The 14,828-nt window shown below is 40.9% G+C and overlaps 1 protein-coding gene across 2 annotated transcripts in view; it reads left to right on the top strand.

Annotated features, from left to right (window-relative positions):
* The window catches only part of ppl (periplakin), a 15,931-nt gene extending 1,446 nt beyond the window's left edge, over window positions 1-14,485 (top strand). The window contains exons 2-22 of one of the 2 annotated variants that reach the window (XM_024261470.2): window positions 778-877; window positions 1,797-1,951; window positions 2,339-2,459; window positions 2,591-2,716; window positions 2,997-3,038; window positions 4,149-4,310; window positions 4,390-4,497; window positions 7,272-7,367; window positions 7,438-7,560; window positions 7,640-7,786; window positions 8,288-8,439; window positions 9,262-9,365; window positions 9,483-9,640; window positions 9,751-9,929; window positions 10,020-10,158; window positions 10,240-10,433; window positions 10,514-10,664; window positions 10,752-10,835; window positions 10,903-11,019; window positions 11,249-11,341; window positions 11,426-14,485. In XM_024261470.2, coding sequence (XP_024117238.1) covers window positions 778-877; window positions 1,797-1,951; window positions 2,339-2,459; window positions 2,591-2,716; window positions 2,997-3,038; window positions 4,149-4,310; window positions 4,390-4,497; window positions 7,272-7,367; window positions 7,438-7,560; window positions 7,640-7,786; window positions 8,288-8,439; window positions 9,262-9,365; window positions 9,483-9,640; window positions 9,751-9,929; window positions 10,020-10,158; window positions 10,240-10,433; window positions 10,514-10,664; window positions 10,752-10,835; window positions 10,903-11,019; window positions 11,249-11,341; window positions 11,426-14,110 — 5,236 coding nt within the window. In that variant the 3' untranslated portion in view covers window positions 14,111-14,485. Of the gene's footprint in view, window positions 1-777; window positions 878-1,796; window positions 1,952-2,338; window positions 2,460-2,590; window positions 2,738-2,996; window positions 3,039-4,148; window positions 4,311-4,389; window positions 4,498-7,271; window positions 7,368-7,437; window positions 7,561-7,639; window positions 7,787-8,287; window positions 8,440-9,261; window positions 9,366-9,482; window positions 9,641-9,750; window positions 9,930-10,019; window positions 10,159-10,239; window positions 10,434-10,513; window positions 10,665-10,751; window positions 10,836-10,902; window positions 11,020-11,248; window positions 11,342-11,425 lie in introns of both variants that reach the window. The other variant, XM_024261469.2, reaches the window with a different exon arrangement.
* The last annotated feature ends 343 nt before the right edge of the window (window positions 14,486-14,828 follow it).

Below are 14,828 nucleotides of genomic sequence, written 5' to 3'. Positions count from 1 at the left end.
ACACACACACACACGCACACCTCCTCTCCATTGATGGAATGGTGAGAAAAATCAGTGGAAATTCCTTCAAGCTCTTCAGATTACCTGCTTTCATCATGAAAGCAACATCCTTCTGCTTCATCTAACCACATTGATCAGAAGGATGCAGCAGAACACTTTCATATTTTTGTGTTTAACACATCTGTGTAAGCAAGCCTGATGCAGCAGCTATTCCTAAGTTTGCAGTATTTCTCTTTGAATTGATGTAGTCTAAAACATGTTTACAGTATGGGGGGGTGTCTATTTCTTCTGCCAAAATCGTGCACTTTTGTCAAAGAATTCGCTTCTTTTTAAGTGTCCTCTGTCAACGGCTTTCCAGGACTGAAGGCAGAGAGTCTTTGACTGTGTTCTGCTGTAGAGGCAGTTGTACTGTGCCTATCAGAGTGCATATGAAGGCTCGCCAGACCTGTTCTGTGGGTTTAACAGGGAGGTGCATGTTGTGAATCAGCGTGCCTGTTCAGTGTGTGACCTGACAGGGTGTGTCTGCTGGGTGGCATTATGCGGGAACCTGATGGACCAGATTCCTTCAAATTTCAGCTGTGTGTAACCAACTAAAGTGACATCCCGCTCCCCTTCCCGAGCCACACCCTACAGAAGACTGGGATCTCCTTTAAACCATATCAGTCTCTACTGCAAGTCTGCAGGGCATAACATGTGAAAGTTTATTTCAACTGATCACAACTATTAAAAAGAAAACATTCTATTAAAAATCTGCATGTCTGCCTTCATTTCTTTTAGTGCCGCCCCCACAGAGCTGAGCATTCTGATTGAGAAGTTACAGAAGAATGCTGACAAGGTGGAGAGGAACATCATTGAAATCGAGCAAAACCTGAACAAGGTAAAAAGAAGGGTCTAAAACTCATTTACAAACATGACTCAGATGTTTTGAGATCTTTCTTTCCCACCAGACAGTCAATTCTGAGCTTATTTTTAAAGCTAAATTACATTTTACTTCAAAACTGCTGAATCAGATGAAAATGTATGCCATTTCATTGTACCGTACTTGTGCTGTTACAATGACAATAAAGGCTTCTGATTCTGCAAAGCAAAACTGGTCTTGCAAGAACTGAACAGTGTGAATATAGAACAGAATCCCTTTTTTACTTAAATGAAAATTCCTTGTACATCAATTTTCCAAAAAATAAAAATCCACAAGAATGTAGTGCAAATATTTTAGTAGTTGAGATCGCTCTGATGTCGTCCTCAAGCGCAAAAACTGCCTGGCAGATGTGCACCCCAGTTCTTTCAGCCGGATCTGAGAACATGTGCTGTGTCAATGATGTTGATGTTCTATCGGTCTTACAAGCAGACAAAATGGAGAACATCTGGATCATTAGAAACACATGAAGACCTGCGGGTCAGTCTTGTCTGTAGCTGACATTGAGTGTCTGCTGGAAATTTAGGACGTCAAGACAAATAAAGATCTGCTTTACCAAACATATTAAAACCCAAAAGTTACAAAATTCAAAACAATTATAAATCCTTGCATAATTAATATGAGGACAAAATGTTTGTGAAAATAAAATAAATAAAAACGATGACTTGGTGGTTTAGACAAGTCGTAATGTGACTCTTTCGAACTGTGTCATATCTGGAAGTGGAATTTCAAAATCTGCATTTTATTTCCCCAACATTATAAAAACCACAAATTTGAAATCTCCCAGCTCAAAGTCTTGTAGATAGAAGTCAGCTTGAAGCAAAATCTTGTGCAGAACAATTCTTTTTAAAAGAATGTGTTTGTCTTGATTTTGTTGCAGGATGTATGTAAGATCAATGAAGGCAAACCGACGTTGTACCAGGATGACACCAACAAGAGGATCCTCAACTCTCTGGAGCTGCTTGACAGCCTGGATGAGGACGCCGTGAACACCAAGCGCCTCCACCACCCACAGGCCGAGATGATAGAGCAAGAGTGAGTTGTGTTGGTGTTCTGCGACACAAGCATGTGGTTGCAGATCCATGAGAGAACTGCTTCAAAATGCTGGCCAGATGAAGCCACTTCCTGCTATTTCTTCTTGAGGATCAGTGCATTTTGTGAATTAATTAAAATAGCACTTTAAAAGAGGAATTGCATCTTTAAGAAAATCTTCTCCCACTTTGTATTTCTAGTTAGCTTTTGTGTGACATGTTTGGGTCTTGAAGCAGAGAGAAAAAAGAAACAGCTTCTCAAATATAATTAGGTCTTTAATTGGTTATTGATTATATGATGCCTACTGTGTAGAACAGCTGGTCACGGTAGAGTATTCAACTATGAACCTTTGTTTCCTCACCCAAAGCTCAACCAGTTCTGTGTGTTTAGCATGAAGCAGCTGCGTGAGAGAGTAATGAAGCTGAAGGAGGACCACTATCACATTTACCAGCTGATCCGCTCTGAGGGGATGCCCACCATCAACTGGGGAAACATTATGGATGAGAAACTGGTGAGAAGTTAGTAGTTGATGAGAAATGCTTCTTGAAAAATCAATTTGATGTCAAGAGCTCACATCTTCATCAGTGATCCAAACGTCCAGAAACTGCATGACATTCACCAACTTTGATGTTTTTTCCTCAGGAAAAATTGAACACTAAAGGCTTTGGCCAGGACTTACCAACTGTGGAAACCGAGGTGGTGGAGCACAACATATTCCATGGGGAGGTGGAGGCTCTGGCCCCTCACATCTCTGCCAGCGGAGACAAGGTGGATGCACATACTGAACAGGTTCAATCAGCTATGTACAGTACATAGGTTTGGGTGTCCACCTCCTGGCCTCTAGAAATGATGTGCTGCTAGTTTTTTCAGATGTCCTTGTCCTACTTGCTGCTATTACTTGGATCATGTGTAGTCCTTCAATGAAAAACTGCAATAGTTTTGAAAGGAAACAGGGCAGTGGCCCTGGAGACCTGGTCTTCTGCAATGTTCATGTCCTACTTTGACATGAAGGATTCCTCATTGTTTGTACGTCTGTGTGTTTTTGCAGGAGTATGTCAGCAGTCTCCAGATGAAGTACAATAAGCTGCTGGTGAGAAACGGTTTCCCTGGTTGTTCTGTTTAGTAGATCTGCACTTCATTACAGTTTATTTATAAAACGTCAGTTTGAAATCAAGTCGTCTCAAAGCAGAACACAGTAGGAAGGAATGATCAAGCTGAGCTTTAGTGGTAAACTCTGAAAGTGATCTCCATGGCTATGTTCAAATTCCTTCACTGCTCACTATATAGTGCATTTGCCATTTTTTTAGTGTTGTCCCAATCTATAATTCCAAAATCAAGTGCACTAGAAATTTCCCCAAATTCTCTGCAAAAGAGCTAGTGTGCATGGTTGCTTACTAGATTTGGGAACATAAACCAGAATGCATTGCGTTTGAACAATTTTTGCAGGGAAAGAAAAGTATTTAAATGTATTTTTTGATAAACCATCAATAAATCTGAACCAGAACCACCAATGTGGACCTTTCTGTGTGGAGTTTGCATGTTCTCCCCGTGCATACGTGGGTTTTCTCCGGAGAGTCCGGCTTCTACCCACCATCCAAAAACATGCTTCATAAGTTCATTGGTTTCTCTAAATTACCCCTAGGTATGAAAGGCAATGTGTATGGGTGTGATTGAGGTCCTGCGACAGACTGGTGTCCTGCCTTCGGTCGGAAGTGGCTGGGTTAGGCTGCGGCATCCCTGTGACCCAGAAAGGGACAAAATGGTTTAGAAAATAGATGGATGGGTTAGGAAAAAAATCCTTTTAAAATCCAGTCCACTAGATAGTCCTGCACTATATAGTTTTTTAGTAGTTAGGTTAGGAAGGGAATTCGGACATAGCCCATGTCAAACATTCCTTACCCCTTGTGCTATCCAAGGCATGTTTATATTAAAAGTGGGGTCATCTGGACCCCACAAGACAGCACTGAACTTTTTTTCATTGAATCTTGAATTTTACTGGTGTCTGTGGCAGACATGAGATCCTGTCCACCTCATTCACATTTGTTATGGGATGGAGAACACGTCAATGTAAGGCTAGGGTCATCTGGACCCAATAAGATACAACAAGGGTTAACATGCTAGCAGCTGTAGGATTCTGACTGGGACATGGAGGCATGACTTATTTTATTCCACTCTCCAAATTTGGTCCTGTCTAATTTAGACCAGCTCCAGCGCTCGTCAGCGAGACCTGCTGAGTCTGCGCGATTATATGCAGCGCTGCACCAACGAGCTGTACTGGATGGACCAGCAGGCAGAGGAGAGGATCAACTACGACTGGAGTGATCTCAACCTGGATTATCCTGCTCGCAAGAGGCACTATGAGGTAGCTGGAGTCTTTTAAGATACAACGTCCATCCAAACAGATTCCAAGTTTTTGATAAAATATCATCTCACTCTTTAAGAACTTCATCAGCAAGTGTTTGGAGTCTAAAGAAGCCACCATTACAATTCTGAACGATGATGGAGAAAAGCTGATTAATGCTCAGCATCCAGGGAAGACTGTTATTGAGGTATGTTTCAAACACGGGCAACCTCTTACTCACATTATGATGTGAATGAAAATGAGCTGATATCAATTTTTAATAAATTCAAGAGTAAAAACTCATCAGATTGTCATGATATCGATATGACGGTGGTGAAAAGGGTGATTAACAGCATTTCTAAGCCTCTAACATACATATGTAACTTATCATTACAAACTGGGAGATTCCCAAACCAAATGAAAATGGCAAAAGTGATTCCTATCTATAAGAGTGGAGACAAACACCTGTTTACAAACTATAGACCTATTTCTCTCCCTCCACAATTCTCAAAAATTCTAGAAAAGATATTCAATGACAAATTAGCTAAACTCATTGATAAATATAACATGATAAATGAAAGCCAATATGGTTTCAGAGAAAACAGATCAACCTCAATGGCTATCATTGATGCTGTAGAGGAGATCACAAACTCTCTGGATAAAAAGAAATCTGCAGCTGGAATCTTCATTGACTTAAAAGAAGCATTTGACTCTCAATCATGACATCCTTCTGGACAAACTGGAGGTGTACGGGAACAGAGGAGTAGCGCTAAGTTGGGTCAAAAGCTATTTAACAGGAAGAAAACAATTTGTCAAGATGAATGAATTTACATCAGAGGCCAAAGGGATAAGTTGTGGTGTCCCACAAGGATCAATTCTGGGCCCGCTGCTGTTCAATATTTACATCAATGATATATTCAATGTTTCAAAACTTTTAAAACTCATTTTATTTCCTGATGACACAAATATATTCTGTTCTAAAGACAATCAAAGGGAACTTATCAATGTGTTGAACACAGAGTTAATCGAAATAAAATCATGGATGGATTACAACAAACTATCTTTGAATCTAGACAAATCTAAAGTGATGTTTTTTTGTAAATACAAAGCCAGTACAGAGCTCTCAATTAAAGTTAACAATGACTAAAGTGAAAGTGTTACAGAAATCAAATTCTTAGGGATTGTTATTGATAACAAACTGAGTTGGAAGCCACACATCAGACACAAACTAAACTTTCAAAAAGTATTTCAATCATAAATAAATCCAAATATATATTAGAATACAACTGTAGATATTGATTGTACTGCTCCTTAATATTACCATATTTCACATACTGTATAGAAATTTGGGGTAATAATTATTAGAGTTCACTACATCCTCTCTTTATGCTTCAGAAACGAGCCATCAGAATTATACATAAAGCTGGTTATCTTGATCACACTAACAACTTATTTGATCAATCCAGAATTTTAAAACTGTATGACCTTGTTGATTTTTACACTGCACAGTTACTATACAGAGCTAGTGGGAAAACATTACCATAAATATCCAGAAACAGTTCTTAGAAAATGAAGGAGGAACAAACTGAGAAGATGCAGGAACTTCAAGGTCAGATAATAATAATAATAATGGATTAATTTTATCTGCGCTTTTCAGGACACTCAAAGCGCTTACATTGTGCATCCATTATTCATTCACACCTCATTCATACTTGGTGACGGTAAGCTACTACTGTAGCCACAGCTGCCCTGGGGCAGGCTGACAGAGGCGTGGCTGCCAGTACGCGCCTACGGCCCCTCTGACCATCACCAGAACATTCATACGCATTCACACACCAGTGGAGCCACACTGGAGGCAAGTTGGGTTAAGTGCCTTGCCCAGGGACACAACGACACTTGGCTGGCGGGAGCCGGAATCGAACCGCCTGTCCTTCGATCATTGGCCGACCCGCTCTACCGCCTGAGCCACTGTCGCCACAAAGACAGAACCACAAAGAAAAGTTTCTGTGTTTCTGTGTGGAACTAAACTCTGGAACAAGTTAAGTAATGATCTCAAACAATGTTCAAGCATTTATACATTCAAGAAAATGTATAAAGAAACTCTAATCTCACAATATGAAGATAAGACGAAAAAAATTAACTGGTGTTTGAATAATTCCAAATGTATGAACTTGAATGTGATGAAATAATCAAAGATTTTTCAAATGCAAACAATGAGTTTAATGTTATGTAATATACAGTTTACAATCACAATGGTATTCATTTTCTTTACTTGATCTAAAATATGTAGCAATGATTACAGGATTAATGTAATTATGTTTTCTAAAGAAAATCAATGATTATTAGATATTGTGTGAATCATTAATGTTTACTGAAAATAGTTTCGACTGACTTTAGTTAAATATCACAAAAAATAATGAACCAAAGGTGACAAAAGTGTTTTATTTTTGTTTGTTTTCTATTTTCTAATCAATGCATTTAATTGTTTCAGTAATGAGTTTGAAATAATTGTGTCCTGTATTTTTCAATCTATGCTTGAAATAAACCAATCAAACAATCAATCACTCAACATTATGGGTCAGCAGAGATCTTTGCTAAAGGTTCTTTTTTTCTGCTCACACTTTAGTGGACCTTAATGTTCATTGTGAACTAAAATTAAACTCTCATAAGAGAGGGGAAATAAAGTTTTTAAGAAGCCCACTTTTTGCTGGCAAAAACCTTCGGTTAAACCTTTTACCGTTTGACTGACCCTCAACAGTTTACATCACCTAAAGTATTTATTGCAGGGATTGTTATTGCATTTTTTCATCAGCTCCTGCTTAATGCGTGAAGATGGCCCTGTGTAGGTTATTATTGTAGTTTTATTTTTATTATTATTAACCTATAATATTCTAACCTGGCCATTTGTTCCAGAAATGACTAATTAGTTCTATGTGTTGTTTTAAACAATTTCATCTCTTAGATGATTGAACTTTGTTTTAGGCTCATATGGAAGCAGTCAATGCAGACTGGAAGGAGTACCTAAACCTGCTTATTTGTGAAGAAAACCACCTGAAGCACATGGAAGAATACCATCAGGTAAGAGATGACATGTAGCATTTTGACTCCCATATTTACACAAGTGAGGCTCACCTGTTTCTATATGCAGTTCCACAAGGAGGCACGTGACACCCAGGACCTACTGAAACGGCTGGAAACTGAGATTAACCAGAAGTACAACCCAGAGTTTAAGGATGTTTATCAGATGGAAGGCCTCATCAATGAGCTAGACGTATGTGTTTTTCCTGTACAAACTACAGCTGACCTTTGGTGCAAATGAAAGTTATGAACCCAGACTTGTGTGTTTGCAGGATCAAGCTAAGGCCATGGACCATCTTGATGAACGAGTCAAGGCTCTGCAGAAGCGAAGCTTGCAGGTTCTCCCTCTGAGGTACCGCAGGGAAGCGCTTCAAAAGCTGCTGCCCATTGAAGCTTTGTGCGAGTATGACACAGATGAGGTACACACCATGTTTACACTGCTCACTTTGCCATTTTTGCTACACTTGAGTAAACTTTCATTCTAATATGCACAATATATATGCAATGCAATGAGCCAGAATTAGACCAGCGGCTATTTTTCATCTGTTGTCCCTGGACAGATGTTAAAATTGTCAACCTAAAAAGCAAAAAACAACGATTTCAAAACAAAGTTTAAAATAAAAGGATATACAATAAAAAAGGCTATTATAACAAAACGGTTAAAATCTGGAAATTCCCTTCTCCTTTTACTCATTAAGAGATTTTCTGTCTGAATATCTCATGCTTTGTGATGTGAGTCTTGAATTTGACAATTATTCAACAATTATTTTGTGAACTCTACCATATTAACTCCTCTGTACCTTTAGTGATGGCTGGACTGTTAGCAGCACCTGACAGAAAAATCAATGAGCCTTTTCAAACATTCTGGTGTTTGGAGAAGAGCTTATCTGCCGCCGAATGACCATATTGAATTTGTTCAGGGCCAGGTTCAGCGTGGTGAGAGGTACACTCTTCTCAGGATCAATGGCTCAAAATGGGACGTGAAGGATGCTGCTGGACGTAAACTCTCTGCCCCTGCAGTCTGCTTTATGATTCCTCCCACCGACCCGGAGGCTGTAGCTGTGTCTGACAAGTGAGTAACCTTTTTTTTTTACCTCAATTACATGTTTTTTCAAAGACATTTTTAAGAATTGCATTCAGGCTTTAAGTCCCACTGAAACTGTATCCAACTGTATTCCTAGCAGTCTATTAATTATGATTATGCAGTTTTTAGCCAAAATCAAAAAGCCTGTGTTGTTTTTCTAGGAGCAGAAGTTCATCAGAAATTCACCTCTGAGTTTTGGGCAGGACTTTTGGCTGCTATCTAGCTGATAGCACCTCTAAATCCCAGGATAACATTAGCACAGCAGAAAAAAAAAGACAAGCAAAATTGGAGTTATGCAGCCGTACAGTTTTGAGCCAGATGCTAGCTCAAATGAGAAAAACCAAGACGCTAATTTGTCTGCAAGTGGATACATCTGAATTGGAGTGGACAATGGAGACTTTTTTTCAAACCATGGGTTTTCATCTCCTCCTAAACCAACCCGATTTGAATAAAGAAAGACTCCGAAATTAAACCACTTTATACACGTCCTCCAGTATATGAGAAATGTTACAAGAACATGTTAAAAACACCAAACACTATTTTCATTGGAGTGGGTCTTAAAATACGTTTCAAGAAGAGAAGATAAGTACAGACGCTATAACTCACCACTAAGAAAAGCTTCATAAAGCTTGTTTAGGAAAAGAAAATGATCTGAAGCATTACAAGCAAAAAAATGGTTAAAAAGCCCACAAAAATGCACACACATATACCTGCTGGTCTCTAAGATGTAGAAATTTTTAGAAAATAAAAGTAAATGTGGTTCTCATTTGCGGATGATGGAGCTCAATCTCACCATTTGCATACTCACAGTCTGGCCAGCCAGAAGAACACCGTCAAGCAGAAAACGGCCAGCTGCAAAGCCTCTCTGCAGAAGCGCTTTAATGAACTGCAGAAGGAGACTGGTGCTGGAACAGGTAATGTACAAATTTCAATTTACTGTCACAGTAAAGATCATCAACCCTCTCCATCATCAGGGGGAGGTACACAGTGAGTTCTGACCTCCGCTTTGTTTCTACTCTGTTTGACTGTAGACAAAGAGGAGCAGCAGTGCCGCCAGCTCATGGCTGGTTTAGATAAGATTGTCAATGACTTAGACAAACAGGAAAAATCTATCTATGCAAGAGTGCGCCCACCACTGGAACAGAGCCGGCCACTGCAAGACGGCATGGACCGGCTGCAAGACATGAAGGTAAGGATCTTAATCGATCCTTTTGTTAGATACACTACCACGTTTACAATGTGTTCAGGCAGCATTAATGGACTGACACACACACACGCACTTTCAATGCTTTCCTCCAGGACATCACTGTAGCTGTTGACAAGATTAAGCCAGAGAAGTCCTCCAAGGTAGATGAGGCCAGAGGCTTCCTGGTCTCTAATTCCAAGTGTGCCAGTGCCCCTCAGCTACACAGTAAGGTGGATGAGACTGAGAAGAAGTATGCTAAGGTCGAGCAGCTTCTCCAATGCTCCCAAGAGAAGTATGACTTGTTTTTAGCTTTAAAGTACAAACTCAGACAAAGCCTTTGCCCGAGGATTGTTTCACTGCATTAAACCTGAAATTTCTCTAGGCTGAAAAATTCACACCAGCTGGAGAAGTCTATTCAAAATGGAAAGACTTTCATATCCACATATGAGAACAAACTGGCCAGGGAGGAAGTTGCCCCAGGGGACATCTCCTCATTGGATAAAACTCAGCGAGAGCTTGCTGTAAGATTCTATTTATGGATATTCACCTTGGCATCATAGAGAACCTCAGATATCCATAACATTCTTATACTGCTCCTACAGAATATGGCTTCCGAACTGAGGTCCAAGAGCACAGTGATGGCTGAATCAGAGGAAAATTTGCGCTCAGCCAGAAACAGTTCCAACAACATGACCTCCAAGTTTCAGGAGCACTGTCCAGACATTGAACGACAGGAAGCTGATGTCCAGAAACTCAACAAACGTTTTAACAACCTTAACAGGCAGATCGATGCCAGGTGAGTCAGTGAGAAAGAGGAACTGCAGCTACCTGCACTTGAAGTGTCCACTGGCATTTTTTTTCCTGCGCCCCCCACAGGTCTCAGAGCTTGCAGAGAGCCAAAATGGCGTACAACAATTTCCGAAATGACTATGACAACTTGAACACCTGGTTGTCTCGTGTCCCAAACTACGAACCCCGTGAAACTGATGATGTCATGCAGGTGGAGACTAAGTTGAAGAACCAGAGGGTGAGGTCACCATCTCTACTCGATCTGTGCTATGGAAGAATACAGTCAATAAAACATGTGTTGACTCTAGCAAAACTCTTTCTGCAGAACTTGCTTTCTGACATCGCAAGAAAGGAGTCAGACTTGAACAATGTCTCCAAAAATGCCAAGCAGTACCAACAGGCTGTGAAGGTACCAGATATCACTGACTGTGGTTAAAGTGAGGTGGCGTTCAATTGTTTACAAGTTTTCTCTACAGGACTATGAGGCTGAAACTGAAAAGTTCAAGTCAGTCCTGGATCTCGAGGATGGTCTTGTACCTCAGACCTACAAGAGAAGCAGACTGGAATCACCTGCAATGACAGTCAAAGCAGAGGTGAGTCGCTGTAGTCAATGGCACTGCTCTCTCTTGTTTTTTTTTCTTTTTTCTTTTTTGGATCCTTTGTGGTTAGCCATCAGGCAGACTTAACCACCACATAATTCAGACGTTTCCTTTAATTTTACTTCTGTGGTTATTCTCATTGGAGGCAGAAATGTTTTAAAGCTGTGATGGCTGTCAGTCTTTGTTGAAATAAGATGTCTTCTTTTCCTCTTAACATTGCTAGGAAGCTGCCATTGAATCCAAGTTTACAGAAGTGAATGCAGTGAACAAGCAAAGGCTCCAGAATCTTGAATTTGCTCAAAGCCTTTTGAAACAGGTAACATTCTTCTATCATGTTTGCAACATCTACACACAAACTAAAACATAATTGTGCTGATGATATATTGCTTTCACACTTCAGCAACCTGAGATCCCTATGATCCAGTCTACAAATGTACAGTCCGTCCATGCTGCTCCTCCAGGAGAGGAGCCTTGGAGAATCAAAAAGCAGCTGGATGATGAGATTCAGAGGAGAGAACAACTTGAGAAGGAAATTAAGAGCATTCAGACTGACATTTATGAACTGGAAGGACAAAAGCCCCAGGACACCATCGTTAAGAAAGAACTGATTAAAAAAGTTCCAGACCCACAGCTGGATGAAGAGGTTCACAAAGTCCAGCAGAAGCTGTCAGAGGAGCGCCGCACCACCCATGTCCTGGAAAATGATTTGGAAGTGCTGAAGCTTAAGTTCCGTGGCCTGGAGACAGAGCTCAAAGAGGGGGCACAGCAGTACACTGTAAAGGAAGTCCTACGTATAGAGAGGGATAGGGGACAGGAAGAGGAGGTCCGTAAACTTCGGGATGAGCTGGAAGAGCTTAGAAGGCAGAAGATGATGAAAGACAATGAGCTGATTCAAATAAAAAAGCAAGTGACCCTTCTGGCTGAAGAGAAAAACAAAGAAAAGGAGGTGATCACTGAGGAGCAAGTGATCAAAGTTCAGAATGACCCCCAGCTTCAGTCAGAGTACCGGCTCCTGCTTGAAAGGAAGCAGAAAGAGACAGATGATAGGAAAGAACTAGAGGACGAACTACAGTTTCTCCAGGGGAAGCTTCGAAGATTGGAGAAGGAGAAAGCCATGGCAGAAGAGAAGATTTCTATCAAGGAGGTGCTTAAAGTAGAGAAAGATTTGGCTCTGGAAAGGGAGGTAGAAAACCTCAGGAGACAATTTGAGGATGAGAAGTCGAAACGCAGATCTTCTCAGCGTGAAAAGGCTGACCTCCAGAGAAAAGTTACAAGTCTGGAGGAGGAGAAGAACAGGGTTGTGGTCCAGGAAAAAGTTAGGGAGATTGTTCGTCCCGACCCAAAGGCAGAGAGTGAGGTAGCCAATCTCCGTCTTGAGCTTGTAGAACAACAGAGGCGCTTTAAGGATGCAGAACTTCAGTTGAAGTCTCTGAAGGATGAACTGACCATGCTAAGGAACAGAGGACCTCAGGTGGAAGTCAAAGAGATGATCAAAGAAGTCATCAAGTACAAAATAGATCCACAGACAGAGAAAGAGCTGGAAGATCTTCGTGAAGAGATTGTTGATAAAACACATCAAATTGAGAAATCAGAGATGGAAATCCGCCAACTTCGTGATGAAATTGAAAGATGGAAGGAGACAAAGCCTCAGGTCCAGACTAAAGAGGTGGTTAATGAAGTGCTGCAGTACAGAGAGGATCCAAAGACCAAGGAAGAGATTGAGATTCTAAAAAGAAAGCTGGCTGAGGAGCAAAAGAAACGCCTTGATTTAGAGAGAGAAAGGTCTACTCAGGAGGAAAAGATCAGATTGAAGAAGTTGGATCTATCTCAGGTCAGAGAGAAGATTGTTGAGCAAGTAGTGGTCGAGATGAAAGAAGATCCTGTCCTTAAATCAGAATGTGAGAACTTTGTCCAGACCATCAACAATGAGCAAGAACTGAAGGAAAACTTAAAGGCAGAACTCGTAAAGCTGCAGCGACAGATCGCTGACTTAGATATTCAGCTGGAAGAATTAGAGCGGGAGCGTAAGGCAAGACGTGAGGCAGAACTTGAGATTCAGAGACTTCGGATCAGGCTGAATGAACTGGAGATCCGGGACAAAGAAAATCGAGAGAAGGTTACCGTCAAGCAAAAAGTGGTTCTACAGCAGGATCCCCAGCAGGAGAAGGAACACTCTATCCTGAAGTTACAGCTCGATGAAGAACGGCACAAGCGTACTTTGCTGGAAAAGAGACTGGACGCCCTCATCCAGCAGCAGCTAACCTTGGAAAGAATGGACGTGAAGGAAAGGGTAGTCCGCACTGAAAAAGTCCAAGTTGAAAGGGACCCAGAAGCTGAGATTGAGATCGAGAACCTCAGAAGAACTTTAGATGAAGAAAAAAGGAGAAGGCACGACCTTGATCAAGAGCTCACAAGCCTTACTTCCAGGCTCTCGGATATGGAGTTTCATCATACTAAGTCTACCAAAGAACTGGATTACATCCGAGACGAGAGCAACCGTCTGCAGCAGGAAAACCAGAGGCTGCAGAATGAAATCCGCAAGCTTCGGTCAGAGATTGACATTACTAGCAACGAAACAAAGCTTATCACAGAGTCTGCACCAAGGGAGGATGGAAAGAACTTGGAGTTGAGACTTGATTCTCTGCAGAAGGAACTTGGAGAGCTCAAACGTGTAACAGTCCAGAAGGATGAGGAGATCCAAAAGCTTCAGAAAAATCTGGCAGCAGTAAGAATCAAGAGGGAACAAAGAGAGAGCCATCTTCGACGCTCTATTGTCATTATCGATCCAGACACAGGCAAAGAAATGCGACCAGAGGAGGCCTACAAACTGGGCGTAATCGACTGGAAGATGTTTGTGAACCTGCAGGGTCAGGAGTGTGACTGGGAGGAGATTACTGTCAAAGGTCCAGGGGAGTCTTCTGTGCTCCATGACAGGAAGTCAGGAAAGAAGTTCTCCATCGATGATGCACTGCGAGCTGGCCGCATCAGTGATCGGCATCTTCAGCAGTACAACAACAAGGAAATCTCCATTCAAGAGTTTGGCTTGATGGTATCGGGCAAGAACAAGGGAACAGCGCAAGACTGAGGTTGAGGGTCCAATTCCCAGGTTCCTGTTTCAGCTCTGGTTAAAGAAATTCCTTTTATTGTTTGCTTTAACTTTGATACTATGGTAACTGGGCCTTTAGCTGTTTTTTTGTTTTATTCCTTTAAATATTACGGGTTTTATCTTCTCTTCTGTACCAGTTTAGCAAAGATTAAAACTTCCATCATAAGATAAGTAGATCCACTCTTAGCTTATACTGGGGTTAATGACCTTTGGACAATTACTGTTTTACTAGGTTTGAAGTTATACATTTTGGAAATCCAGGTGTGAGAGGTCAAATTAAAGATTAATCAAATTGGGAATCCTGTATCTTTCTGTGTCGTTTTTTTCTGAATAAACGTTTCCAATCACCTCTTGTACCTTGTCTCATAAATATTGTTCTGAAGCATCACATGTTGATAAACTTATTATTCATCCAGATGACCTTTGAATTGAGTCACAATATCTGGAGTGATAGGGCAACTTGGCGAACGTTTCACAAAAGAGAGCTTACTTCTTAGGGCTCAACTGATACCAATTGTAATATTGGCATCAGTGCCGATATTGGCTATTTTGACACCTATCAGTATATGCCTTCTTTTTAAATCCAATGGCCAATTATTGAACTGGTTGTTTTTGGCTGTGAGGAAGCCACGTCCGTCTTAGGCATTGTCAATGCAGAGGCGGAGCCAATCAGATATTGAAACTGTTTGCAATGAGG

This window comes from Oryzias melastigma, unplaced genomic scaffold (genome assembly GCF_002922805.2).
Source record: "Oryzias melastigma strain HK-1 unplaced genomic scaffold, ASM292280v2 sc00250, whole genome shotgun sequence".
Taxonomy (NCBI): domain Eukaryota; kingdom Metazoa; phylum Chordata; class Actinopteri; order Beloniformes; family Adrianichthyidae; genus Oryzias; species Oryzias melastigma.
This window is presented reverse-complemented; position numbering and strand designations above follow the sequence as displayed.